This window comes from Pseudonaja textilis, chromosome 2 (genome assembly GCF_049901715.1).
Source record: "Pseudonaja textilis isolate UNSWEBS1 chromosome 2, rPseTex1.2, whole genome shotgun sequence".
In the NCBI taxonomy this organism is placed as follows: Eukaryota; Metazoa; Chordata; class Lepidosauria; order Squamata; family Elapidae; genus Pseudonaja; species Pseudonaja textilis.
This window is the reverse complement of record NC_141991.1, coordinates 60,616,963-60,643,883: the sequence shown is the minus strand read 5'-3', so window position 1 is coordinate 60,643,883 and position 26,921 is coordinate 60,616,963. Positions and strand designations below refer to the sequence as shown.

The following is a 26,921-nucleotide window of genomic DNA, read 5'->3' as shown; positions in this document are numbered from 1 at the left end:
CAGAATGGACAGACATTTGTCAAGGTTGTTTTTGATTCCTGTGTTAAACGATAGTTTTCAATGCATGGTCTAAGCATTCCCTCTAAGTAATAATTTTATAGAATTATTATTCTATAAAATCTTTAGCCTCCTTGTACTGGAGGAGGGTTCCAGTATCATTTATGAGCTGATAGCCCCAATGAAACAATGAAGGCGTCACAAGTAATAGTGGTCAAAACGCATGTGGGAAGACACATACTAGAGATGGTCTTTAGTTTGAAGATGAAATGTGGTCTGAAAATAAGTAACACTGATATCTTTCCTTTGCCATAATCAAACTAGTTCCTTGTTAAACTGAGAGTCATGGATACCTGAATTTTGCATGAGCAACAGGTCTTTCAGAAGTCACTTTGGTAGTTTCCTGACAATTTGGTGGGCAATTCTATTTTACGCCCTCTGAATCTCTGGAATTCAGACATCGAAAAGATGCTGGATGTGCATGTTTGGCCACTTCATAATCATAGCCCCTGAGATAAAATGATTAAAAACAAATATAGAGCAACAGTAAATGGAAAATCAGATATGGATATGACCAAGCTCTTGTAAGAGCTCATGTTCAAATAAGGCAGCATTTTGTATTACCATCTGGGATTTATTTATTTTTTTAAATTGTAGAACTAAAGAAAGCTGTCAAAAAGGTTCTGTTGTAATAATTCCTCCAAATTCCTTTTGGTGGCTAGTAGTGGGTGTGAGTGGTTGAATCCAGGTGATCAGTCATTCTCGCTTTGAGGGAAGACATGAAGACACAGATTTGAACGAGGAGATGGTCATCTTCTGAAGAAGCTTTTCCTGAACAAATGTTGCTTTGCCTCCAACCTTCTCTTTTTTATGGAATATTGTTGGGGACAATGTGAGAAATCAGCTATAGAGGATCCAAAAGGAAATGGCTTATTTGGATCTGGAATTCAGGCCCAGTCATGGAACAAAAATGTTAGTGGTGGTGGAGGATGACTTTCACTAAGACCTAAATGGTGAAAGCATGTCCATTTCAGTCTTATCAGACTCTCCGCAGTGTTTGATACTATCAAACTATCTGGATTATCTTCAAAGGTTGGATATTGCACTATATACTAGTGATTCTCCTATCTGAGCAGGGTTCACTGCTCTGGTTCACTGCTCTCCCTAATAATTATTTATCATGCACATGAAAGGCGTTATCAGTGATCACTAGCATTGGTCTACAGCAGAGCTGTCAAACTTGCAGACCACAGGCTGGACGTGTCACGCACTGGCCACGGCCAGGCACAGTTTAGCGAAGTGGGAAAAAGCCACGATACATCACGTGACAACATGAGTTTGACACCCCTGGTCCTCAGTAAGATGTCATCAGAACTATTAAGTAATGGAACTGTCTATTTGTCTTCAGTTCTGGATTCGAAAGTTTGAGTAGCCATTTGTTGGAGTGCTATGAAGATCCTATTGAACACAAATTCATGGACTGGAAGACTTCCAAAGTCCTTTCCAATGCTATGATTCTATGATTCTATGAGTATGTTAATGACATACATTTATATATTACTACCGTAGGTTGCAGAAAGCTTGAACTAGGTTTTGGAAGCTGTTAAAAACTAGATGAAGTGAAATAAGCCCAGACAAAATATTACCTGGGTTGAGTTGTATTAATAAATGTTCAGGAAATTTGGAAACGTTAATCCTTGAGGTTATCTTGGATGAAATTTTTCTCCCTCTAAAAAAGTTGATTGATGATCCGGTGTCCTTTGCTTAGCCTTTGCCCGCTTGTAACAGATTTGCCAGTTATGTCACCATCTATATTCTCTGATAGTGGTAACTCATGTCTTAACCACCATGCAATTGGATTACTGTGAACTATTTCACATGGGGCTGCCTTCCCAGATACAACTGGTACAAAATCTAGCAGTCTGGCACCTGAGAATACCCCAAATTTAAAGTTAGTCATGGATGTTAGTGAGTTTCAAAGTGCTAATTGTCACTTATGTAGCACTGGAATACATCGGGTACTAGGTTACTAAAATTAAATCTACCTATCTGGTCTGAACATCTAAAGAGTTTTTACTAAGAATTCTGTGCCTGCACTATATAATGTGTCCACTATGGACAACATTGCACCTCACTACAGGTAATCCTCAAGTTATGACAATTCACTTAGCAACAGTTCACAAGTTATAACAAGCATACTCAAAAGTACTTATGATCCGTTCCTGCAGTTTCCTATATTTTAGCACTATGGTGGTCATTTACCCTTCCAACCAACCAGAGATGCTGTAACAGGTCCCCTGCCTGTTTCCCCTCCAATCTTGCCCTGTTCAGTTCCCAAAGGCACCGGGTCTGCTTTGCTAGCCCACCGAGTTCCATGTGCTTCTCCCCACCTTGTCACTGATAACTCACTTACCTTTCAAAGATCTCTAGACCTCAAGATGCTGGGGTAGGAAAGGAGAATAGACTGGGCCATATGGCGGAAAAGTGGCTGTTTTCCTTAGATCTCGTGTTCTTACATATGCTTCCGTCCTCTTTAGAAAAGCCTTTTTGCTCAGGATGGAGGCCTGCAGGGATGCAAGCTCTATCTATTCTCCTCTTTGGAAATGCTTCCGTCCCTGCAGACCTCACAATAGATCTTGTGTTCTTATGTACAATTCCATCTTCCATGCAAAAAATCTTTTTCAAAGAGGATGGAAGCCAGATTTAAGGAAAACAGGTTTGCCAGTGTCTGAGAAAAGGACACATTAAAGAGAGCAGGGATGGGGGTTCTGAAACATGTCTCCTCTGGAGGCATGGTTTGCCCCTTCCTTCATAAAATTCTAAAATTCTATTCTAAAATAGAATTTCCACTTCATAAAATTGTTTAAACTGTCTTATTCCACTGTCCTTTAGTCTGGTTGGTAAATAAAAGTGAGGATGCTAAGGGAACAATTCAGTGATATTTTAATTTTATGTTGCTTTCTTCTCCTTACAGAATAAAGAGTATGTTTGTCGAGGCCATGACTATGAGAGATTAGAGACCTTCCAACAAAGAATGCTTAGTGAATTTCCACAAGCTGTTGCAATGCAACATCCAAATCACCCAGATGATAGCATATTGCAGTGTGATGCCCAATGTATCCTTGATTAATGTTTTAGAATGAAGTTATCAAAGTTGCTGTAAAATTAAAAAATATTTCAGAATTAGAACACATTCATAGTAATTTTAATATTTTTGATTGCCTGCTTACAGATAGTTAAAACTTAACTGCAATGAGGGGAGGGGAGTTGCTTAAAAACAGAATATAACATGCACTGTCAAATTTGTGAAATGGAGCTTTGATATTCATTGGATAATTATCATACATGTTAATTTTTCCTAACCTCATAAAATTGTATTCTATAATTTCCTGACAAGATTTTTGTTTTTACTTTTATTTTTATTTTAATATTTTAGTATTTTTATTTTAATATCCCCATCTAGAAACATTTTAGAAAAAAATGTGCTGCATATTCCCCTTTTCCTTGTGAAGCAATATCAAGAAATGTCAGTTGAAATGCCTAACTGTTAAAAAGAATGATAATGCCCAAATAAATATGTTCCCAGAGTGCCATATTAATGTTTTGCAGAAAAAGCAACAGAATCTTGTAGCACCTTAAATTCTAATACATTTATTATTGCAAAGTACTTTGTCAAGATAAGTGCATATTTTACCTACCTGTAGCTGTTACAGTATCATTTATTATCTTTATGATACATATATAATAAATTGCATAGTGAAATCAATAGCAAATAAAGATGCAGTAAAGCATTTATGATAATCTTTTTATCTGTTTATATAGTAAAAGAATATTTTTGTTATTTCATTTGTCAGTACTGTTAGCAGACAAGATTGCCACCATTCTCTGCTGTCATTTGTCTTTCATATTCTTAGATCCTTGCTGTTTGATATAGTTCAAACATAGTGTATTTTAAAGTCCAAGTTGTAACCCAAATTTAAAATATGTTAATTATCATATCTAATAGGGTTCCTCCATGTATAGTTGTCTATACATGGGGCAGAGGGAAATTGTTATACATTTACTAACAGTAACATACTGTTAAAAAATAAGTTGATGGATGCATATGATATTCCTGCTGTATCTTTGAAAACTAGCACTTCATTTTATTTTATTATTTAAATATCTGAGAGGCCTTGATTGTGAATTTATTGGATTGTGTTGTTAAGAAGCAAAATTTTGTAACTTAATTTTAATAAATTGAAATAAAAGCTAAATGTGACCTTGAACTTCGATGAAACAAAAAAAAATGATGGTAACATTTGTCTGAAAACCTGGGAAATTTTAAAATAAAAACTTAATTAAATTAGGCTGAGAATTAGAATTGAATTTTCAATAAAAGTAAAATCCAGAGTAACATAATAAATTGTTTCAATGTAAGAAAAAAACCCTGGCCCAAAAAAAGCCTATAGAAATTTTGATGGAAATAAAAAAGTCTTTTAGCGCTATCTATTCGAAATAAAAAAAAATAACTTGCTGTAAAGAGATTGAAAAAGAATTATAGTTTTTAATTCCAGATCACAAAAAGTTCAAATAATGCATAATCTAAAATAGACATAAATGGCTGAAATATCATAATTATACATCTTTTACAGAGAAATAAAAACAGAAAACTTACACAGTACAATGAAATAAATAAATAAATAAATAAATAATAAGTTTTAATGCAAATTCTAATATAAAGTTCTATTACAAACCCCCTTTGAAAACTTGAAATGAATATATATGCTCAGATGTCCGGGTAAAAATGGATTAAATGCTGTGATAATGTTGATTTAAACTGTAGTTTCCTTATGAAAAATATTTAAAAAAGAAAAATGAGTATTTGTTTTGTTAGTTCTAAATTTAAAATAAATTAAGGCTCAGAAGAGTTTTTAAGAACATGACAGAAATGGAAAATTATGAACAAGGTTTCCATTTTAAAATAAGTATAGCTTTAAAAATGCTCATCCAATAGTATTTTATAACAGATCAAGATGTAAGTAGAAGTGGGAAGGAAATAAAACCAAAAGTACATGTCATCTCACTTTCAATGATTTCATTTGGAATAATAGGTTCAGAACTATATGATGTTAGCAAGTTTATGTCATAGGATGCCATAGCTGCTAAAATTGCACAGATTCACATTCTAGTTTCTATGCTGTATGAGATTCAGGTGTGTGTGTGTGTATGTGTGTGTGTTTTAAAAAATACAAATAATAAAGATGTAATGTATGCAATGTGTAAGGGTAATCTGTATTCTTTTGTATTGTGTGTATTTTTTTCCTTTGACTGGACTCTTATTACAGACTTGCAAATCTATGCGGTGACTCCAATACCAGACAATATTGATGTACTACATATGGATCGTGTCCCTGATCGCATAAAGAGCTTTTATCGAGTTAACAACATCAGGAAATTTCGCTATGACAGGCCTTTTCACAAGGGCCCCAAAGACAAGGAAAATGAATTTAAGGTTCTAATTCTTCCTAATACATTAACATTGTTTTTATGCAAAATATATTCAGGAACTTTTAGATATATGTAAGAGCTCATAGAATTATTGCTATCCTTAAAGCAAGTGTTAAGCAATTTGAATGTTGGCAAAAACCATAGCAACTGAATATTTGATTGTAGCTTTATGATATAAAAGTAGACCTTGTAAAGCAGTTCAATAGTTGCAAGAATAAGACATAATTCTGTTTAGGCATGCATAGCACCGTGCTATAACAGGCTAAAAATACAAGATTTTGCAAATTCGATTAGTCTGACTGAGGAGCTAATGGAACTATATAGTTTCTAGAGGGTGTTTCAGAAGCCAAGGCCTGAACACCCTGCTGAAATAGGGAAGTGGCAATGTCCTTGAACAAAATTGCATTTGAATACCTTCTCCCAGTTAGCAGAGTTGGAGGGCAGGAGTTCCATGAAATGAAACAAACTAAAAAAAAAAAAAAAGCAAGCATGGGTAAGAGCCCATATCCAGGTCTACACCATAGTGATGAGAATGGCAAAATGTTGATATTTCTTCACTTTTGTATTGTATCCACAACCTGTTAATCAGCAGCTCTTTCCAAAGTGACAAAAATCCCACTGGGTAAGAGCAAGCAGGAAGATCGTATAAGAGGCCACTGTGAAAATTAATTTGGGCATCTGAAGAACATATTTTTCAGATTTACTTGGAACTTGATGCCAGCTGAGCAGCTTCAGGGGAGATTAGTGAGTCCTTGGGTTTTATTTGAGTTATCTGAGATGAATTTGATCCTGTGTGTGATCTGGTCCTTTGCAACCCAACCACCTTTGGTCTGGACGTTTCAGCACAATTAAAAACTAATTGCAGTTTTAATAATCTCTGTCAAAACTGAGATAAGAAATAAGAATAACGCAACCATCCTTCTTGGTCTCTCAGCAGCTTTCAATAGTACTGTATCCTTCTGAACCACCTCTGAGATTTATGAGTGCGGGGAGGACATTATATGATGGTGGTTCCTAAAATGATGTTTTCATTCAGGATGTTGGGAAGATCAAGCCCCGGATCTATCATCTGCAGATTTCTGGCACTTTCCAGTAAAATTACATCCTTAATTCTAAATAGAATTGCACTCCACTGAGTAGAAGTCCTTTGCAATTTTTTAAAACAAGTTTTATTCAGTTTTTCACATAAGTTACAAAACAAACGAGCTCTTTTCGGTGGACAACATAATTCTGGGTCACCACTTTTACATGCAAATATGACAATAGTTATTTTTTACATTCAACTTCCTATCTTATCCAATCTTTACTAATTCTATTATTACCTTTTCTGCTCCAACTTTTACAGAAGAAAAGAACGAACAAATTAGTCCTGGTCACTGATATTAGTCTCAATCTAAACATCCTCGCAATTAATTTCAATTATTTCAAATATATTTCTTAAACATTAATATTTCTTTTAAAGATAAAAATAATAATATTCATTCACCTAATAAGAATTATCAATGTCCCTCCTTGCTCTTAATGATCTATATAACCCTATTAACTGATTAATTTATAATTACAAATACTTTTATTGTTACCTTTTCCAAAATACTCTTTTCTTATTTAAATCACCTATAATCCCCATATCTTCATACTTATTACCTTTTAATTCTTTTATCTCTCAGATTTGCAATTTCATCACATATTCTTTCCATAAATTCTAAATTAATACAAGCTTTTACACAAGAGAAAAAACTTAAGTCCCCTCCTTTTTATTAATTTGAGCATGTCACTTCAGTGGTTTAAATATACCTTAATTCCCTCATCTTAATTCCCAGTAAACATTTATTTTTAACTAGTTATAATAATAATAATTCCCTAAAAAACTACATAACATTATATATCTTTTCAGTCAGATTCCGCAATGCATTTTCCCCCTTTAATTTCATAGAATTTATTTATAGTTTCCAAACAAAAATAAGAAAAAAAAACCCAGTCCATTTAACTAGTCCTGGTCACTGATATTAATCTCATTTTTAAGCATCTTCACAATTCATTTCAATTATTTCAATTTATTTAATAAACATTGACATTTCTTTTAAAGATAAGAATAAAATATACGTTTACCTACTAAAAATATCAATGTCCATTCTTCCTCTTTTTTTTTAATTTTATTTGAGTTTTCACAAAAAGAAAAAAAATACAAATAAAACATCTTTTTTGAAAGTAGCGTAATCCTGGATTACATTTCTTCGTACAGACACAAACTCAAGTTCATGCTCATTTTTATATTCTATTCCATATCTTATTACTATTTTACATTTTCTGTATAGCTTCTCCCCTCTTTTAATTTTATCAATTTTATTTTAATTATCTCAATTCAAATCATTATATTTGTATTTTTTGTCTCTCCTGTTTCAATTATCTATTATCTTTTCTCATTAAACAAAATTTCTTCTATAGTTACTGATTGGAGTATGACGCCTTTATATCTTTTAAGTTTATCCATTTAACTCTTATTTAGGCTTCAATATATACCCTAAAGTTATAACATTCAATATAATACATAACTTCCATTAGGATTCTGCTTGGTACATTCTTAAAATACACACTATATTCTTAAAAAAAGAAAAAATTATAAATGTATGTAATTAAAACAACACATTCCATTCCAATTCAATTCTATCATTAATATTAATATTCATTAAAGTCTTAACTTCTTTAACATTACTTTTCAATTAAATATCATACTTCTATGGGAACAATTATAAGCTTTCCATAATTAATTCCCCCCCTTCACTCATATTTTATAAAACATTGACTAATTAAAATGTTCCCGTTCCTTACTAATTCAATTTTCTCATTTATTTTATATCACTTATTTTATTAAAAAACATTTCACTAAATTACACTATTTTATCCCTCATTTTAATCATACATTGTTTCCAATTTTCTAAAGTTATTTCTATTACTAATATAACAATACAATCTTATGTACCTTTACAGAATCCCTTTTTCAGTTAGATTTTCACCCATTATCTCTAAATAGCTTCTGTTTCTCTATATCTTGCTCCGGTCCTTTATAACTTCTTTTCCTTTCCTTCTTCCCTCTCTTCTTCTCTCTCCCCTTTTTACCCCCTTGTCTCTCTAGCTCTATTTCTCTCTTCTGTATTCCCCTTTTCTGTTGCTTTCCAGTATTATACTTATTTTTTGGATTGTTTTTCTTTTCTTTGGTTGTTTTTTTAAGTCTTAAATTCTCCATTCTCTTTCCCCACTTTCCTTTTTCTTCCCCACATAAAATTACTTGTTCATTAAAGATGGCTTCTTCTTTGTCCCAGTCTTCTTGTTTTGCAGTCTTTTCTTGTTGTTTCTCATAGTTCCAAATCTCCATTTCTAAGAATTGAAAAATGAAGCCAAAAGAACCCTTCCCTTCTTGTGCATCTTTTTTGTACTTTTTAAGTTCCATTTTCAATTCATCCAGAAGTGGTGCCATTATATAAATTTTTAAACAACCACCCAATTAATTTTAGTCACTCAAATGTAATAACCAAGAATCCAAAGACCACCAAATAATCCAAATACACGCAAGCTGTTTCTTTTTGCTCTTTTTTTTCACTTTCTCTTCTTGGGGTTACTGTTTAGTTACAAAGTTTCAGTTAAAATGTATCTTTTAGAAGCCTTGTTGAAGTTTTACTGTAGATTCTTTTTAATTCCAGGCAGTCTCCTCCCTCTTCCAGATCCTGCCCTTATTCTTTTTCTCTCCCTTCCTGCTTATGAAAAAAAGAAAATTTAGTGTCCAGAAATCTTTATTATCCCTTTGGCATTTTATTTTATTTTCAGCTTAATTGCCTATTGATGTCAAAGCAGATTTTTCCGATTTCTTATTTAAGTCTGTTAGTTGTCAGTATAGGGAAGGAGGAGAGAGAAGGAAAAAAAAGCCAAACCTTTCCCTTTTCCCTTTCCTTCGCTGCTTCCAACTCTTCTTTGGGAGCAATGTTATTTTTTTGTAAGTTTAAATTCCAGGGTACCTTAGTTGTTGCTTTTACAATTTAACCCGGTCAGCCAAAACTTTCACTTCTTATCTTCCTCTTGCACATTCTTTTCGGGTCGAGTTCTCCTTTGTGGTGGCCATTTCTGACCACTGCTGCAACTGCCTTCGGGAAAGGGAGTAATGGCCAGCTGAGGAGGAGAGATGCGGCTCTCCTCAACCCTGCTGGCGGTCTCCCCCCTCTTCACCACCTCTATGGGGTGGCTTAGCCCCAAAACCAGCCGGCTCAGGATGCTCCAGCAGTGAGCCCAGACTGAAATCGCTCACGATTGCAGATTTCTGTCTGTTGCCGAAGAGACTTCAAACCGGAAGTGGCCCATTCTTCCTCTTAATAGTCTATAGTTCCTCATTTTCTAAATATTTTGTAATTGCAAATACATTCTTATTATCCCTCATCTCCATGCAGAATTCCCTGTTCTTAATTCCTTAACCATTATCTCTGTCTTATAAATAGTTTCTTTTCATTATTTTACAATTCCCATATTTCTTTATTTCCTGCTCCTATTTCTCATTACCTCTATTCCCCTTTATTTTAAGTTCTTTGCAATTTGAGGGTTGGATCCTGTTTTAGGAATTAGGGGTAGTCAAGGTTAAGAAAGAATTTGCTTCCATCTAGTGTGCCAATTGCTCCTTTTCCTGGAATGGCAGGAGTCCTGTCTATTTATAATAAGTTTTACATGGGGCTTCCCTTGAAGAACATTCCGAAGCTGCAGATGATCCAGAAACCCTTCATGGTTCAGAGCCTGTTATCTGCAGGACTGCCTTCTCCCTGTAATGTTTGCCTACACAAGAGGTCTCCAAACCTTGCAACTTTAAGATTTGTGGACTTCAACTCCCAGAATTTTGAAGAATTCTGGGAGTTGAAGTCCACAAGTCTTAAATTTGCAAAGTTGGGGACCCTGGCCTACACAATAAGATCACTTATTCACTCAGTTAAAGACTTTTCACCTTCAGGAGCCTTATAAATGCACTTTTTCAGTCACTTCCCCTTCTCTGGAATAGTCCCTTCCCATCATGTGCAATTGCCTCCTTCTTGCCCTACCTTTAGTGAAGACCTGATTTTTCTGTTAAGCGATTTCAGATTGAGTCAGATAAAGACTAATGGAACTGTGTTGTTGTATAGTATAGTACAACATCTCTCTGAGGGAGATGAGTGGTTTAGAAATAGGATAAATAAGTATGTATATAAGTAACAGACTCTTGTAAGCCTATCAGAATTTCTCTCTGTCAACTCTGATACTGAACAGAATCAAGATATGATTTTCTTAAATTTCCTTATCATCTCCACTTCCTTTTTAGAGCTAAGTTAATGATTCTTATGTAGGTTCTCCAAGGTTATTTCCATATTTCTTTACAGCAAGGAAGGCTAGTCTGTTATAATGGTTCCACAATCATGGGATTGGGCTATTTTATTATCATTAATGTTTTATAAATAACCCCTGGTTCCAGAAGTATTCATTTTAATTGCTGTTTTTCATTGATTATTTGTATGTTTGATTGGAGCAGTCTATAAGACTTGCAAATAGGCAAATAAAATAAGGCACATTTGGCTTTTCATTTCCTATGTTTTCATTTGTAGAGCTTGTGGATTGAACGTACCACTCTAACCCTGACTCACAGTTTACCTGGAATCTCTCGGTGGTTTGAAGTGGAAAGGCGAGAATTGGTAATGTTTTATTTTTGTAAGCTAAGGTATAGCATAAAGAGAAAGAGTGGGTAATTTTTTATCTAATGGATAAAATAACATGTTAAATGTGCTTGTTGTAACAAATGAGTGTTTCAAATAATTAAGACTAATTTAATAGAAGGACTATGTCCAAAATATGTTGTTAAAGAAATGACTGGTGTCGAACAAATTTTATCTGACAGACAGTGATGGTACTGAAAGTGGATTTACAAAGAAGGACTTGGAAAAGAATGTCTCATTGGATATACAAAAGAAACTGATCATTGTTTTAAAAATGATAAGGAAAATACAAAGAGTAAAACCAAGAAAGTGACCTGAATAATTTTTTCTTAGTGGATTTGCAAAAATAGAATAGAATAGAATAGAATAGAATAGAATAGAATAGAATAGAATAGAATAGAATAGAATAGAATAGAATAGAATAACAGAGTTGGAATGGACCTTGGAGGTCTTCTAGTCCAACCCTCTGCCAAGGCAGAAAACCCTATACCACTTCAGACAAATGGTTATCCAACATCTTTTTAAAAACTTCCAGTGTTGGAGCATTCACAACTTCTGGAGGCAAGTTGTTCCACTGATTAATTGTTCTAACTGTCAGGAAATTTCTTTAGTTCTAAGTTGCTTCTCTCCTTGATTAGTTTCCACCCAATGCTTCTTGTCCTGCCTTAAGTGCTTTGAAGAATAGTTTGACTCCCTCTTCTTTGTGGTAGCCCCCAAGATAGTGGAACACTGCTATCATGTCTCCCCTAGTCCTTCTTTTCATTAGACTAGACATACCCATATGGTTTAGCTTCCAGTCCCTAATCATCATTGTTGTTCTTCTCTGCACTCTTTCTAGAGTATCAGCATCTTTTCTACATTGTGGTGACCAAAACTGAATGCAGTATTACAAGTGTGGCCTTACCAAGGCATTATAAAGTAGTATTAACATTTCATGTGATCTTGATTCTATCCCTCTGTTTTAACAAATCATTTATGCAAATGATTTGTTAAAACTTGAAGAACTGTAATGTGAAGGGATAAGAAATCAAAGCCTACAACGTTTGTCTGAACTGAAGACGATTAGAAGAAAAAGGAAGGAATATAAAGTTATCTTATCTGAACAAGGATAAAACAAGATGCGTTATTACTTCTGGACTTTCTGTTGACACCTGGACTGATGATGTTTTATGAATTTGTCTATAGATAAGGGATGGGATATAACTGATAATAGTTTATAATCTTAAAAGGAGTGAAGAGTCACTACATTTATTTATACTTACAATGAAGGTTGGAAGTTACTTTATATATTTTTCTCTTCATTATATTCTTATTTTCTCTTCTCTTTTTTTCCTTTCATTTTCCATTTTACCATTGATTTTACTATTTCTCTTCCCTTTCTTTAAATTTAGTTTGTATTAAATTTTGCTATTGTAATCAAAGTTTTTAATAAAATGTATATATATGCTTGTATATCTTATAGGTTGAAGTAAGCCCATTAGAAAATGCTATTCAAGTTGTGGAGAACAAAAATCAGGAACTAAGGACACTAATAAGCCAGTACCAACACAAACAAATGCATGGGAACATCAATCTACTCAGTATGTGCCTGAATGGAGTTATTGATGCCGCTGTGAATGGTGGCATAGCACGATATCAGGAGGTAAATTCAGACTTTTCTAATTATTGTTACTTTCAGCAGCTTTTCACAATATAGTTATATTTCATTGTTATGTTTAACAGTATATAAGAATGTTTATATAAGAAATAGTGTCAATTTTTCATAAATAGTTATAACACTACGCTTAGTTTTATGTCCATATTCTAGTCCCATGATGGTGAATTTATGGTATGCATGCCAAAGGTGGCATGCAGAACCCTCTCTCTGGGCACACGAGCCGTTTCCCCAGCTCAGCCCTGCTGTGCAAGTGCACACACGTGCCTCCTGGCAGCCAGCTGGTCTTCGGGTCTCTGCCACACGAGTGGGGTGCGGGGGGGGTTGCTGCACAGGGGTAGGGTGCAGATGCGGTGTTGTGCACATGTGCTGGGGTGGGTTATGTGCATGCAGCGGTGCATGGGTGGGGTTTACATGGGGATTGTGGGAGTCGTGCATGCATGCGCGGGGCGGGCAGGGGTTTTGCATTTTGGGGATTGAAATTTAGAATAAATATATGGCCTACTAAAAATTGCTCAAAATTGTCCTACAGTAAGTTTACTTCGCCACTGATGTATATGTTTACAAAATCAATGGGGAAAATATAGGTTGCAAAAAATGGGAAGAAAAATGTTTAAAATGGATAGTCATAATCATGGAATGTGGGTCAAGTAAGGCTTTCCATGTTTCGTTGTATAGAAAATAAAGGTACCAAGGATTATTTTTGTTCTTTTTTAATGTTTCTTAAGAAGCAGGCTATTTCCATAGTACAACTAATTATTTTTCTTCTCCAGGCCTTTTTTGATAGGGATTATATCTCTTCTCATCCTGGAGATGCAGAAAAAATCACACAGTTGAAAGAACTGATGCATGAACAGGTATTCTTGTCTTTTTAAAATAAACATAAAATAATACTATCATAAAATTTGCTTCCTTTGATGTTATGCAAAGTAACATGGGCTTATTCAAACTGTATAAAATACTGAAAACCAGAAGATATTCATTTGGTTTCTGTTTATATTCTAAATCAATCACTGAATTTAATGACAAAACAAAAAATGTAGAAATGTAGAATTTGATGTCCACCTATATAACATAATGTACTAGATGTATAAAACAAATACAGATATTTGAAAATAACTGAAAGCTAAAAAAAGTGGGGACAGTGAAAATCTAAAAAAATGCAGTGTGCTAACTTTTATTAGCCAATTTCATCTTCACTATAAATAGAAGTGAATACACTTCCAGAACAAATATTTTTAAAGAGATTATGCTCTAAAACTCACATTTCCTTTTCAAATAAAAAAGGCCAGTACGTTAGATTGTTTCATAGTTGCTTCAGACAAGCATATGTATCCGAATGTTTGCTATTTATCCAATTAAAGTTGCTATTATTTCATAGTTTTAACATTGCTACTAGAAGATTTGTTTCAGAATAGTTACTAGGGAAGCAAAGCAATTATTGTTTAGTTATCATTTGCAATTCTTACTAGTCAAATCTGGAAATTATATCTAGTAATCATGAATTATAATTTAAATTGCACCAATTTTTAAATATTTTAGTAAATTTGCAATCTTGAAAACATATTGTAGTGTCATTGAAACTGAATATTAAGTTATGATTTTAATTTTAATAGGTACACATTCTAGGAATAGGTCTGGCAGTACATGAGAAGTTTGTACATCCTGAGATGCGTCCACTCCATAAAAAATTAATTGACCAATTTCAAATGATGCGATCTAGTTTGTACCACGTAAGTTTATAATTACTCTTTGTTTATTTTAAATATACATCATTTTGTCTTTGGTTCACTGAAATTCAGCATTGAGAAATGATTCTGTTGTAAGATGGGGAGCAAATAAATTTTATAAATAAATAAATAGAGGGTACAAAGCTTTTCCACTAAACACACATTGTTAATTCAGTGTCCTTGTGGTATTATTATCTTCATGTTGTTGTTCCCTGCAAAGAAATAATCCAGTTTAAACAAAACATTATCAATGATGTTCTAAGGTACAGAATTTCCATATTTTTTTGTCTCTACTGATGATCTTTCTGTTACCTTCTGGAAATTATTTTGTCACCATAACTCTATTTTCAGCTGCTACATCTTTTTATTTCATTTCTGTTCTCTTCTAAAAATGTAGAGCTGTTGGACAGGCCATATTGGTTATATCCTGTTTTATAAACAATATTTATATTCTGCCTTATCCATTCACAACTAGCATTTAATGTCCTATACAGGAGTTACCCACTCTGGAAAAATTGAGTCCAGCCTGCTCAGGAACAAGCACACCACGCAGCAATATGCTTGTATCACACAGTCCAATGAGTCCAGAGAGCATCAAAGTAATGCATCGCCACAGGTATTATTTTATACACTTCTATATTAGAAAAGTCTTTCTGTATCTTCTTTTTCAAATAACATATGAAATTGAATAATTAATATACCTGCTACATGTAACTAAAAAGTCTCATTAGCAATACTTTTGGACTATTGTAATAAATTAAAGGCCAGACTTTTAAATCAACTTCATTATTGTGGGATTAAATTTCTGTAAGATTGTTTCTGCTGTCTGAAAGTTCATTATTTCTTATTATTTATGTAGTAACCTGAAATTAACAGATAATAACAAAATGATAAGATCATGATTAGCAACCAGATTTAATAAAAACAATCATTTTTCACAGTTATTAATATCTGAAAATTGATGTTGTTGAAGATAATTATGTAGCCTGAATGATTGCAAGTTAAACATTAATGATGAAAATATAAAGAAAATGATTTAGTGCACCTTAGAATATCTATTAAAGATGGGAAAATGGACGGAGAAATTTTAAAATGTGCAAAGTAGAATAACAGTGCTCAGGTGCCAGGAATGAATGAATATGTCAAAAACAAAAACACTACCACAAAACGGCTGTGTATAAAACCATGATTCTATCAGAAGTGAAAATCTGGATGTGTCAAAAAACATTTTTTATTGAAATGGAAGTGGATTACTTACGTGTGTGTGATAAAACCAGAAAAAACAAAGTCATAAATTAATAGGTGCTGTCAGATGAATTTGAATTACAAAAAAGCAGTATGAAAGTAATATTCAGCTTTTTTATCATATAGATAAAATGAATGAAGACTGAATTGCAAAAATGATGTACAAAGGAGGAATTAATATTTTTGAGAGGAAGTTGAAATATGGTTAGATGGAGTTGATGAAAACTTGGAAGAGAGAGATTATTAGTTTAAAAAAAGAGAAGACAGTATCTGGATAGAATGTGATGTTGTATTTCCATTCTTTTTTCTTATATTAGACTTTGATTTCCTCTTGTTCACTATTCCTCATCACTTTTTTCTTCACCTTCTGATGTTTATTCCAAAAGAAAGTAGTATGATGAATTTATTTATATTGCTAAGTTTTAACTATTTCCAATTGGGAACAATGTATATATTTTTTTAATTTGCTATTTTTTAAAAAAAAATCCCATGCAGAAATAAAAAAATGCTTGTCTCTGTGTTATATACAGATGTTTGAAGAGTTTGAAGTTCAGTATGTTTCAGTAAGAAATTTTCTTCATTAAATAAGCTTAAGAAAATACTTGCTAATAGCAGCTTTGTATATTTTTCTAGCCCATTGAATATGCTGGGTACAGTCCGACACTCGTCATCTTCCCTTTCTTCCCATACATCAAGTGAAACAGGAAATATGGTTATATTAACAGACAGTTCTGTTGGAGAAAATGCAGAGGATGTGTACCACATGCAGGTATCATGCAAATATATTAGAAAGACATTGCAAGCAATATGTGTAATTCATGATTATTATACAGAAAAATATACAGTACATACAGCGTGCTTGTAAAAGTTATTACTGTAACATAGTAGGTAACAGACTGGGCTACAAACTGGGCAGTCTCAGTTTGTCTATTCCATGAACTTGCCCATGAGACCTTCGGCAAAATATCTTTCTTCGAGGCCACAGTTCTCCAAAGACTTCTATCTAACGGCTTCATGGCACCAGACTTGATGACAAAGACATTACAATCCATTATTTGTCCTTCAAGGGTTTCTGTACCTGCTGAGGTAAAATGAATATTCCAGAGCTACCAAAAGCTACTTTCTGCTGTAACTTTTGCCTTTTTATTTCTTTTTCTAGAATTGTAGATAGATAAACTTCTTATACCAGGTTATAACAGGTTAGTCTGTTTGAAGATTTGAACATGTCATGCTGGCCCAAATAGTGCTGTCCTATATGCCTGAGTATGCAAATAATAACTTGAAGTATAAAGTTAAAAGAATGTAGATTTCTTTTACAGTGTGTGGAAAGTGCTAGTGGGTATATTTTGCAATATTGAGTAGGAATTGTATTAATTATTAATTAAGATAAAAGTGCTATGAAGCAAATTGTGAGCCACCCAAGATTCTGACAAATAAGAAGGGTGGCAGTATAACTATTTTAAATAAATAAATAAATAATCTATTTTCCCTAAGTCATCTTCTTAATATTGTCATATATATATCAAAGACTCCTTAATAATAAATATTTGAACTTACTTATTGCTTTTTTTTATTCCCAGGCCAGTCCTTCCACCTCAAGCCTGAGCTCTACCCATTCTGCGCCATCTCAAATGATCAACTCTGCACCTGCTAGTGCAAGAGGTATGAATGGGGAATTTAAGATAAAATAATGCAAAGTCCTAGAAATGGCTGAGATAATTGCTTTTTAAAATTTATTACATTTATATAACAGCCCATCTCATAGAAAGTGACTTTAGACTGCACTACCATATTCTGCCTAGTTTTTATGGACACTATAGGATATTTTGGTGTTCTGCTCTTAGAACAGAGCAAGGGGGCATCCAAGAGATTTCAATGTCATATATTTCTGACATCAGATCACTGTTTTGCCTCCAGAAGCTGTAGGTGCTCCAACACAAGAAGCTTTAAAGAAGATATTGAACAACCATTTGTCTGAAATGCTATAGGGTTTATTGTTTGAGCAGGGCGGGTGTTGGACTACAGTATCTCCAAGGTCCCTTCCAGCTCTGTTATTCTATTATTCTGAAGTATAGAAATAAAATTGGAAGTATGTCTGAGATAACCCCAGACTGATTGGACTATCTTTTATCAGCATTGCAGTTAATTCTACTCAATCAAAAGCAATTAGAGAGGAGATTTGAGATATAAACTCTTCTCACTATTGTGTTGTGGATAAACCTTCAAAGAATAAGAAAGAAAGAAAGAAAGAAAGAAAGAAAGAAAGAAAGAAAGAAAGAAAGAAAGAAAGAAAGAAAGACATCTCCAATAATTGATATACTTGGAAAAGAAAAAATTGCAGAAATACTCATTGTACAAAAAGAGATTACAGATAATTCTTGACTTAGAACAAGGCAGTTGTTAAGTGAGCTTTGCCCCATTTTATGACCTTTTTGCCATAATTGTTAAGTGAATCACATGGACGTTAAGTGAATCTGTCTTCCCCCATTGTCTTTGTTTGTTGGAAGCTGGCTGGGAAGGTTACAAATGCTTATCACATGACTTCGGGACAGCTCAACTATCATAAATGCATGCCACATGTCAAGTGTCCAGATTTTGATCATGTGACCATGGAGATGCTGCAATGGTTGTAAACATGGAAACTGGTCATAAGTCACTTTTTTTTCAGTGCCATTGAAACACTGTAGTTGGTATAGAAACTCAGTAAACAAACAGAAATCCTATTCTGAAAATGCTCATACTTGGGTTCCTAACCTGGTACCCCACAGTACTAACATGCCCAATATGATCTCCCTTGGCATTCAATATGGTCTGTGTTCTACCTGACTTACCGTGAGAATAATCTTTAATATAAAACATTAGATAATGTAATGCTACAAAATGAAATGACTCCAAAATCATCTTTATATTCCAGGGTTCCTAGAACACTTATACTTTCTTCAAATATAAATATATCTGGGGGTTTTAACTGAGAGTTTTCTTTGCAAATGTTCACAGAAAAAAGGAGCAAAATATATGTATGGGTAATAGGGAGCCTCCTGTGAGAGATGTTAATATAGATTTCTGATAAAATGCTACTTTGTAGTTATATTTCCAATGGTAGCCATTTTTCAGAAGCTTTCCATTCCCAGAAATTATTTTGCAAGTCTATCTACAAAGGGGTCCACACATCCAGGCTGCGACCTGGACCTGGGCCATGATCCATTCAGAACTGGGCCACGCAAGTGGTGGGCGAACACACAAGTGCATACAGCTCTGCTTGTGCGAGCAGCGGACAAGTGTGTAAAGCTCCGTTTGCGTGAGCTGCACACACCTGCCACTCACGCAGAACTGTACCCCATACCTGCCACCACTGATTCTGCTAGTCCACAAAGCCATAAAGGTTGGGGACCATGGATCTACAGCATGGTCTCAAAATTTTCAAATTTTCAAACAGTTTCCACCTGTCCTAAAAAGTTTGTAGCCCCTGGTCTACAGTATACCCCTTTTGATGTTTACCATTAAGTAAAGTGTCAAAAAAGACAAGTCTTCTAAATATAGGGGAAGTAAATAGTTTGTATACATTAACTGAGGGAGGTAAACATGAATTTCTTGCACTGAGATAATATTATTTGTAATATTATTATGTAATATGTAAATTGTATGATATATAATCAGAAAGTAATCATTCTTTTGTTTTTGCATCACTTCTTAGTACCAATCTCCACTTTTTAAAAATAGTAATTGCTTTTTATTTTCCAGAGGGACTTTATTGACAAACCATGCCATTAAAAATAATTTTCTTTTCTTTTCATCGTGTACCAGATATAACAATTTCTTCTTTATTGGGCTGAACATTACATCTAAATGGATTGGAAAATATTTAACGTGTAAGATAATATAAGAATGGGGATAAATAAATGTGTGACTGCATTATTTCAGGATCACACTTGTAAACTAATTGTATCAATCTAGAAGTATGCATTTTGTGGAACAATATTATAATTGCTGGTAACATTGTCATACTGGATGTGTGTCTGCTGGATTTCTCAAAACATTTTCCTACTGGTTTACAGAGACCAGATAATAGTTTAGTGGAGAGCTAATAAATAAATCAGCATTTCCCTCAAAAAGTATTAAAAAGCAAACAAAATAATAACACTTGATTCCTTTAGCTTCATGTTTATGTATTTCAATATATGTTTATGACATATACTGAAATGTTATCATTTATTTTTAAACAGTGTCCCCAGAGTAACTGATAAACAATTTGAAGTTCTATAAAGTAGCAATACTGAAAAATTAAATTCATTTTGATGCTTCAAAATACTAATTAATAATGTGTTTTTATGAAAGCACCATGAAGGATGATATTGTTTAGCAAACCATATTGCTCATGGTGCAAAAATAACAAGAGTCTCGTTCATTCATTTGTGCTTTATAATTTTAATGATTTTATACGTCAAATAAGCACTGGCACTAAAGCAAGGTCAGTCCATGTTTCAAATGCCTAGCTTTGTCAATCTACCTCAATTCTTTTATATTTATTTATATTCTTTTTAATTTAGTGCTGAAGGGTGCTGGATTGACAACTCTGGAGGCTGAAGCCCTCTATTTATCCACAGAACAGATACAGCCTGGGCGGCAGCAGTGCAAGCTTTCCCACACTGCCCCCACCAATGTGCCTCATCTCTGTCCTGGAGGGACCACCTCTAGAGGTGAGAAGAGAGATTGGTCTCCATGGCTCTTTCAGTCCTTGGCCTTTCTGTTAAGATCACTAGCTTGTGGTAGCATATCCCCTTCAGTCAGAAAATGTGCCACATTCATCAACAGCTTTCACTATATCTATTCAGTGTCAGGAAATTTCACCATGATTTCAGAAATTGTTACTGAGCCTTGACTTACTGAATGGAGATATCAAGAATTACTTTGGCCTATATGATATGTCAGTCACTAACTTTTCCAACAATGTCTTAATTTTCAGCAGAATATTGAGTACTTTGATTGGCCCTTTCATAAGCCAACATGACATGAAATTATTAACACTTCCTGACATATTATTCTATCTCATGAAGTAAATATTAGTGAATAAAAATAATATGTCATGCGGTTTCATTTTCAGTTTACAAAAAACTCCAAAGTACTATTGAAAGTAAATTGAAAGCATTTAGCAAAATGCTGGAATATTTTAAATTCATTCCACTGAAATAGAAAGGATCCTGTACTTTCTACAGTTATATTCTGTTCTTAGAGTAGTAAAACATGATTCATAAAGCAACTTTAAGAAGCTTTGCTTCACAGATTGATTTATCTGCATTCTAAAGTATAACTCAAAATGCTATTTATTAATGGTATAAGAAGTCATATGATCTTTTTTTCCACAAATGTTAGTTATGAGTTTCATCTAGTGCATACCCTTCCTTCAGAATTGAACTTAGAGCACCGGTAAAACTTCCATAAGGATTCTACAAGCACTAGTTACTTTTGAATGATAGTACTGAGATAAAATTTCTAGCATACATCTGTTCTGATCCAAACCTTGTTCCAAGGAACAAACACGAAACAGAGGTAACAGCAAAACCTTTTAATGATTCTTTACGAATTCCGTTCCTTCACAGTTAAAAGGCTGTTTCAAACTAATTGTCTCTGATAAGAATGAGCCTTGCCAATGTTGTGCATGGCTCCCAAGAACACTAGATAAAGTTACTAAGAAATATTTCAAACACAAAGAGTCTCCAAACACCAACCAAGATATTCCGAATATCCACAAGGCTTGAGTGCAAAAATGCCTTTGCTTCCTGCAAAGAACAACTGTTTCTCAGCTGGCTTTTATCTCTTAAGGGAGGGGCCACTACCTTGCAGCTTTATTCCTGTAACGTCCGTGCTGCTGCAGTTGCTCTTTCCTTCAATCAGCCCTGCGTGCACGTGCACTGGGCACAGGTCCTCGAGGGCCTCTTCATCACTGCTGCCAGCCTCCACAATCTCCAAAGGCAGCATTCCACTCCCTGATGGTCCTGGCCCCATCCCTGCATCACATGCAGGCCCTTCATCTGAGTCCTCGCTCTCTGAGACCTCAGCCATCTGAACCTGCTGCCGGTGAACCACAACAATATCTGTAATTCGTAACTGTAATATCAGTCATATTAAATAAACTTTCATATATTTGTTTCATAAATCTAAATACAAAAAACTGAAGTGCTTACTCCTTTACATGCTACATAATAGGGTGCCCATATTTATTGTTAATAAGATCATGGCCGCACTAACTGTTGTATTTATTCCATAAATTTTAATGAACTGTGAAAAGGAGACCAGTTTCCCTCTGTAAAGATTTTTCCTGTGGACCAATGTTAAAGAAGCACTGATTGCCATTGCCTCATATTTTATATATCAGATTTCACCTGAAGTTAGAATAGGAACATTTCAGGCAAAAATATATTAATCCTGTTTGAAAGCAATCTTTAAATGTAGTTAATATATTTTCGAGATGGCGCCTTGCTGCATTTACAGTGGGAGCAATCTGGTCATTTCATGAATTGAGAGATACTTTTGGAAAAACGCTGTAGTTATAGTTCATTCTTAACTTTTAAAAAATATAACTATGATAAAGGGGAATAGATTAATCATTCCTTAGTTTACATTTCTGAATCCATAGGGACAATGTGATTGAGAACTGGTTGAAATAAAACCAGATCTACTCAGATCTACTGGATCAGATCTACTCAGGCACTTTTTATTATATTTATTTTTATATTATGTCTATGTCTTTAGGAAAAAGCTATGAAATTTTGGATTATTTCTTTTAGGGAATGAGAGAGCACCAATATGAGACCATGCTTTGATGCATTACTCTTTTTCTATAGAAACAAACGACAGTTTTTCAATATGTCCATATACAATTTACTATTTTAAAATCATGACACCCATAATGATTACAGAAATAAAATGGAGATTGTTTCTATCATTGTAAAGCTTAACATATTTAACTTTCATTGTAGAAAGGTTTGTTTTAAAGTATAAATAGTAAAATGAACAATTAAAAATTCATTTAATAAGGAACTTTTTCCTGGATTCTAAGTATAGACTATGCCAAAAAAGAAGTTAAAAGTGTCTCTTTTTCTCTCTTCTCTCACTTTAATCATGAAGGTCTCTCTCTTTAGTCATGAAGTTGAACATTATAGAATTCTTCTTCAGTAGATGAAAACTGCCTCTTTTTCTTGTGCTCTAACTTACTTTAATATCTCACTCATAATTTTAAGGAAGGAAGGAAATAGCTTAGTTTATAAATTGATGGTTCTCAAACGTTGGGGAACTATGACCTCCCAAAATGATAAATGTATGTGACATAAATACACCTGAATAAAAGTAATGATTTTATTGGTATTAGAGTTGGTTGAAAAGATGCATATTTCTTTCTCCTGTCAGCAAAGTCATTCAATCAGATGTTGCTGTGCATTGATCTAGTGAAATTAAACACTTTAAATTGGTTGTATCTGAATTGGCTGAATTACATATTACTTCTACTGAAGCTGTTTGAGGATTATTTAGTTTGCAGAATTGTGGATGGACTGTAGTAATGGCAATTCCTGTCTTACCATATTTGCATGTAGAAGGCACATTGTAATACAGTTTTATATTTTTTAAAGATTTACATATAGTTTCTCTCTCTCTCTCTCTCTCCCCCCCCCCCCACACTTACTTATTTCTGTATGTAATGATTATGTGTATATTAAATGCAATGAATGGCCAAGTTCTGTGTACGTGACTGTCGATGAGAGACTATTAGTGCCGTAGAGGTATTTCATGTTCTCATAATCATTTATTATTTTTCAAATGTCAACTGTAGATCAGATTTATGCTATATTTTTGGCCATCAGTTGTCTTCCAATATATGTAGTACATACCATTCCAACCTTTAATGCAATATGAATGTATTATGTATTCATGCAATCCTATGTGCAAGATTATATGTTAATATATTCATAATACCTAACAAAACTCCAATGGCACAGTACTAAGAATAATTTTTATATTTTGTTGGAAGGGGGGATCCCAAAAGTGACAGGATATGCAAAAACAAATTTAATTAAAAATAACAAATATTTATTTATTTTTGACATTTTTTAACCACTTGCCTCCCTCAGAGATATTGACAATCAAACCACACCGATTGTAGATAAGCCCTGGGAGTTTAATTAAATCAGATTGAACTAAATAAATTCAAAACTTCAAGAAGAAAATATTATAATTATATATGGTAGCAAATCTCATCATTTGCTTAGCAGTCTTAGCCTCCTTAAGGCTAAGAGCACTTCTTCCAGATGCTAGTGCAGCATCATTAACAAAATTACCCAGATATCCCATTTCCAGTTGCCAATTTTATTGTACCACAAAAAGATTATTAATTATAGATTATTTTTTTCTATATAACATCTTTACCAAGGACATCTGTTATAAAGATCAGGTGTTATTTTTGTAGTAAATATTGGTATTAATTGATGAGAAAACTGGTTCCTGGCTAATTTAGGTATTCCAATAGAGGAATTACACAATTGACAGAGTCAAAGATACTGACAACAAAAAGAAAAATTGTAAAATGTGTACAAAAAAAGTGTGGGGGGGAAATATCAAATAAATTTAACATTAAACAGATAGAATCCACCCTTGCTGGTTGCTGAGAAAAAAAATAAGCAAAATTGATAAATTCTCCTCCCCTTTACATAATGAGTCTACAAATAGTTTCAAACTTTTCCATCCCTATTTAAGAAGGATACTATAGTAAATAAATAAATATTTCAGGTGCGAGGATTCCACTAATTACCAATTCCGATACCAAAAGCAGCACAACTACATTTTCCAGATTAGGTCAAGGCAGTAACTGTCTTAGACCCAGGGGTCGGTTTCTACCGGTTCTGTTCACCTCTGTAGAACCGGTAGCTCTGAAGAGCAGTAGACATAGAACCGGTTCTATGTCTGCTGATGTTTTTGCCCACCCACCCACCCGGGCTCTTTCCTGATCTTTATTTCCTGAGTTTTCAAGTTCAGCTGCCGAACCAGGCACAGCTGCAGTTAAAAAAACAAGAAAAGAGGGCTGTTTCAAAGGCTGCTTCTTGGCTTTGGCGTGCAGCTCGCAGCCTGCAGGGAAGCTCGTAAATCCCGAACTGGTAGTTAACCCTATCATATCCCACCCCTGCTTAGACCCATGTGCTTTCTCAAATGTATGATACATATCTATACCTGCAATTAGGAAACTATATGTGAGCTATTTGATAAAGAGGAGGAATCTGACATTCAGTGTGCCATTATACAATTTTGATGTTCCAGAAAATTCAGTATTTTATTCATATATGCATCAACATTATCTCTGATGTACATATGAGTAGGAGGAGCAAAATATATTTACTTAAGTTAATATTATGAGTGGTTGAGGGTTTTAGAACATCTGTGTTATATGTGTGCTTTGTTAAGTATTTGTTGTGTATAAATGAACATGAAAAAAACCTGCAACTTTTCACTGTATTACTCATTACTTTATTACTACAATCTGCATGCTATGTTTCTGTTGATGTGAAAACCAAGTTGCTTTAAACAAGTCTGTTGGAAGGGCTCCAACATTCATAGTTCTGGAAAATTTATCTAGTGGCAGTAACAACCCTTGTAGCAAGTGTACCTGTTCAGTTCATTTTCTTTATCCTTGTTGGTATAAACCTAAACATAAATTAGAGACAATATAAATATCTAAAAAATTCAAGACAATTTAACCATTAAATTATTTTGGAGAATGTAACAATTTCCCCCAGATTTTAAGTTTTGGAAAGCTATATATTTTGAATAGTAGAAAAACTGCAATTTTCCAACAAACTTCTATTAAAGTGGAAAATCTAATGAACAATCTAGCCTCTTACAGTGCTTTCATATGTTGGCAGCCCTCTGGAATAGTTTTGAGAATATGCAAATCGATAAAGCCCATAGCTATTGGGCTTCTCTGCTGGTAGGTGCCGTTCTGCCAGTTGAAAGATAGAATTGGCTATAATCCAGTGTTTAAATAGTTTCATATTATTTTTTTAACTGCTTAATCGTTTTTTGAAAAATAAATTTCTTTTGAGTTTATAGCCTTAACTTTATATTGGTTGACTGAGATGTATAAAATATTTGTCAAAGCTGAAAATGTAGTACTCCTTCCTATTCAGTCATATATATTCATATTTTTGAAAATGAAATGACATAAATGTAGAAAGGCAACTAATAACAGAAGCAGTGCTCTGCTGGATTGGAACTTTGGCCCATCTCAATCAGCTATCTGTTCGCAGAGTGGCCAACCAAGTGCACAAGTATCTGGTACATCTAGTTTCCCAAGCACGTAGTCATGCTGCCATTGAGGCTAATGATAGCAGATATACCAGAAAGATTTTTATTTCAGTAAAAATGGAGTTATAGAATTCCTTTATTGACTTACTAACCTGGCTGCTCTAACCTGGTGGTCCTTTAATTCACCAAAACCCTCTTTGATAACCTAATGAAAAATGATAGCATAATTCTTTGCCATTTTGTGATGTAGGATATATTATATTTATTAAATAGCTTCCAAATTCCTCTAAAAATTCCACTCTTATATCTTTGTCTGATGTGGTTTCATTCAGTTGGTCATTTTCTGCCAATGTTTAAATGTCATCTTTGTTCGCCAGAAGATTCCTCATCACCTCACATGGATCGATCTAATTAGTCATTCTCTCATCACCATCTTATATTTGGAATTTTTTTGTATTATATTTGGAACATTTGTGAGTTATATGTTTCAGGAAGATGAAATAACTGGATGAAAGAGAACCTTTTATGTTTTGTCATGTGTACGTGATTGTTCTAACTCGTTTACAGGCTCTCCCTCTCTACCAGATAAATACCGCCATCATCGAGAATTAATGATGCTACTACCAGCACACCGAGATCGGCCTAGCAGTGCTATGTATCCTGCAGCTATCATGGAAAATGGACAGGTAAAGTGTGTGTGTGTATACCTTTGTGAGTTAAATTAGATTTTACCAGCTGTGACACAATTATCTTAAAGAACTTTTCCTATATTTGGGGAGGGAGTTGTTTTTAAAATAACCT

General features: G+C 33.9%; 1 protein-coding gene across 7 annotated transcripts in view; it reads left to right on the top strand.

The window, feature by feature from the left end:
* The window catches only part of DOCK3 (dedicator of cytokinesis 3), a 177,279-nt gene that overhangs the window by 131,383 nt on the left and 18,975 nt on the right, over window positions 1-26,921 (top strand). For 4 of the 7 annotated variants that reach the window (XM_087924051.1, XM_087924049.1, XM_087924050.1 and 1 more), the window contains 11 exons: window positions 2,972-3,113; window positions 5,325-5,491; window positions 11,097-11,183; window positions 12,667-12,846; window positions 13,632-13,715; window positions 14,475-14,591; window positions 15,083-15,204; window positions 16,467-16,602; window positions 17,414-17,495; window positions 20,381-20,530; window positions 26,688-26,806. In XM_087924051.1, coding sequence (XP_087780177.1) covers window positions 2,972-3,113; window positions 5,325-5,491; window positions 11,097-11,183; window positions 12,667-12,846; window positions 13,632-13,715; window positions 14,475-14,591; window positions 15,083-15,204; window positions 16,467-16,602; window positions 17,414-17,495; window positions 20,381-20,530; window positions 26,688-26,806 — 1,386 coding nt within the window. The remainder of the gene's footprint in view (window positions 1-2,971; window positions 3,114-5,324; window positions 5,492-11,096; window positions 11,184-12,666; window positions 12,847-13,631; window positions 13,716-14,474; window positions 14,592-15,082; window positions 15,205-16,466; window positions 16,603-17,413; window positions 17,496-20,380; window positions 20,531-26,687; window positions 26,807-26,921) is intronic. The other 3 variants (XM_087924054.1, XM_087924052.1, XM_087924053.1) reach the window with 2 other exon arrangements.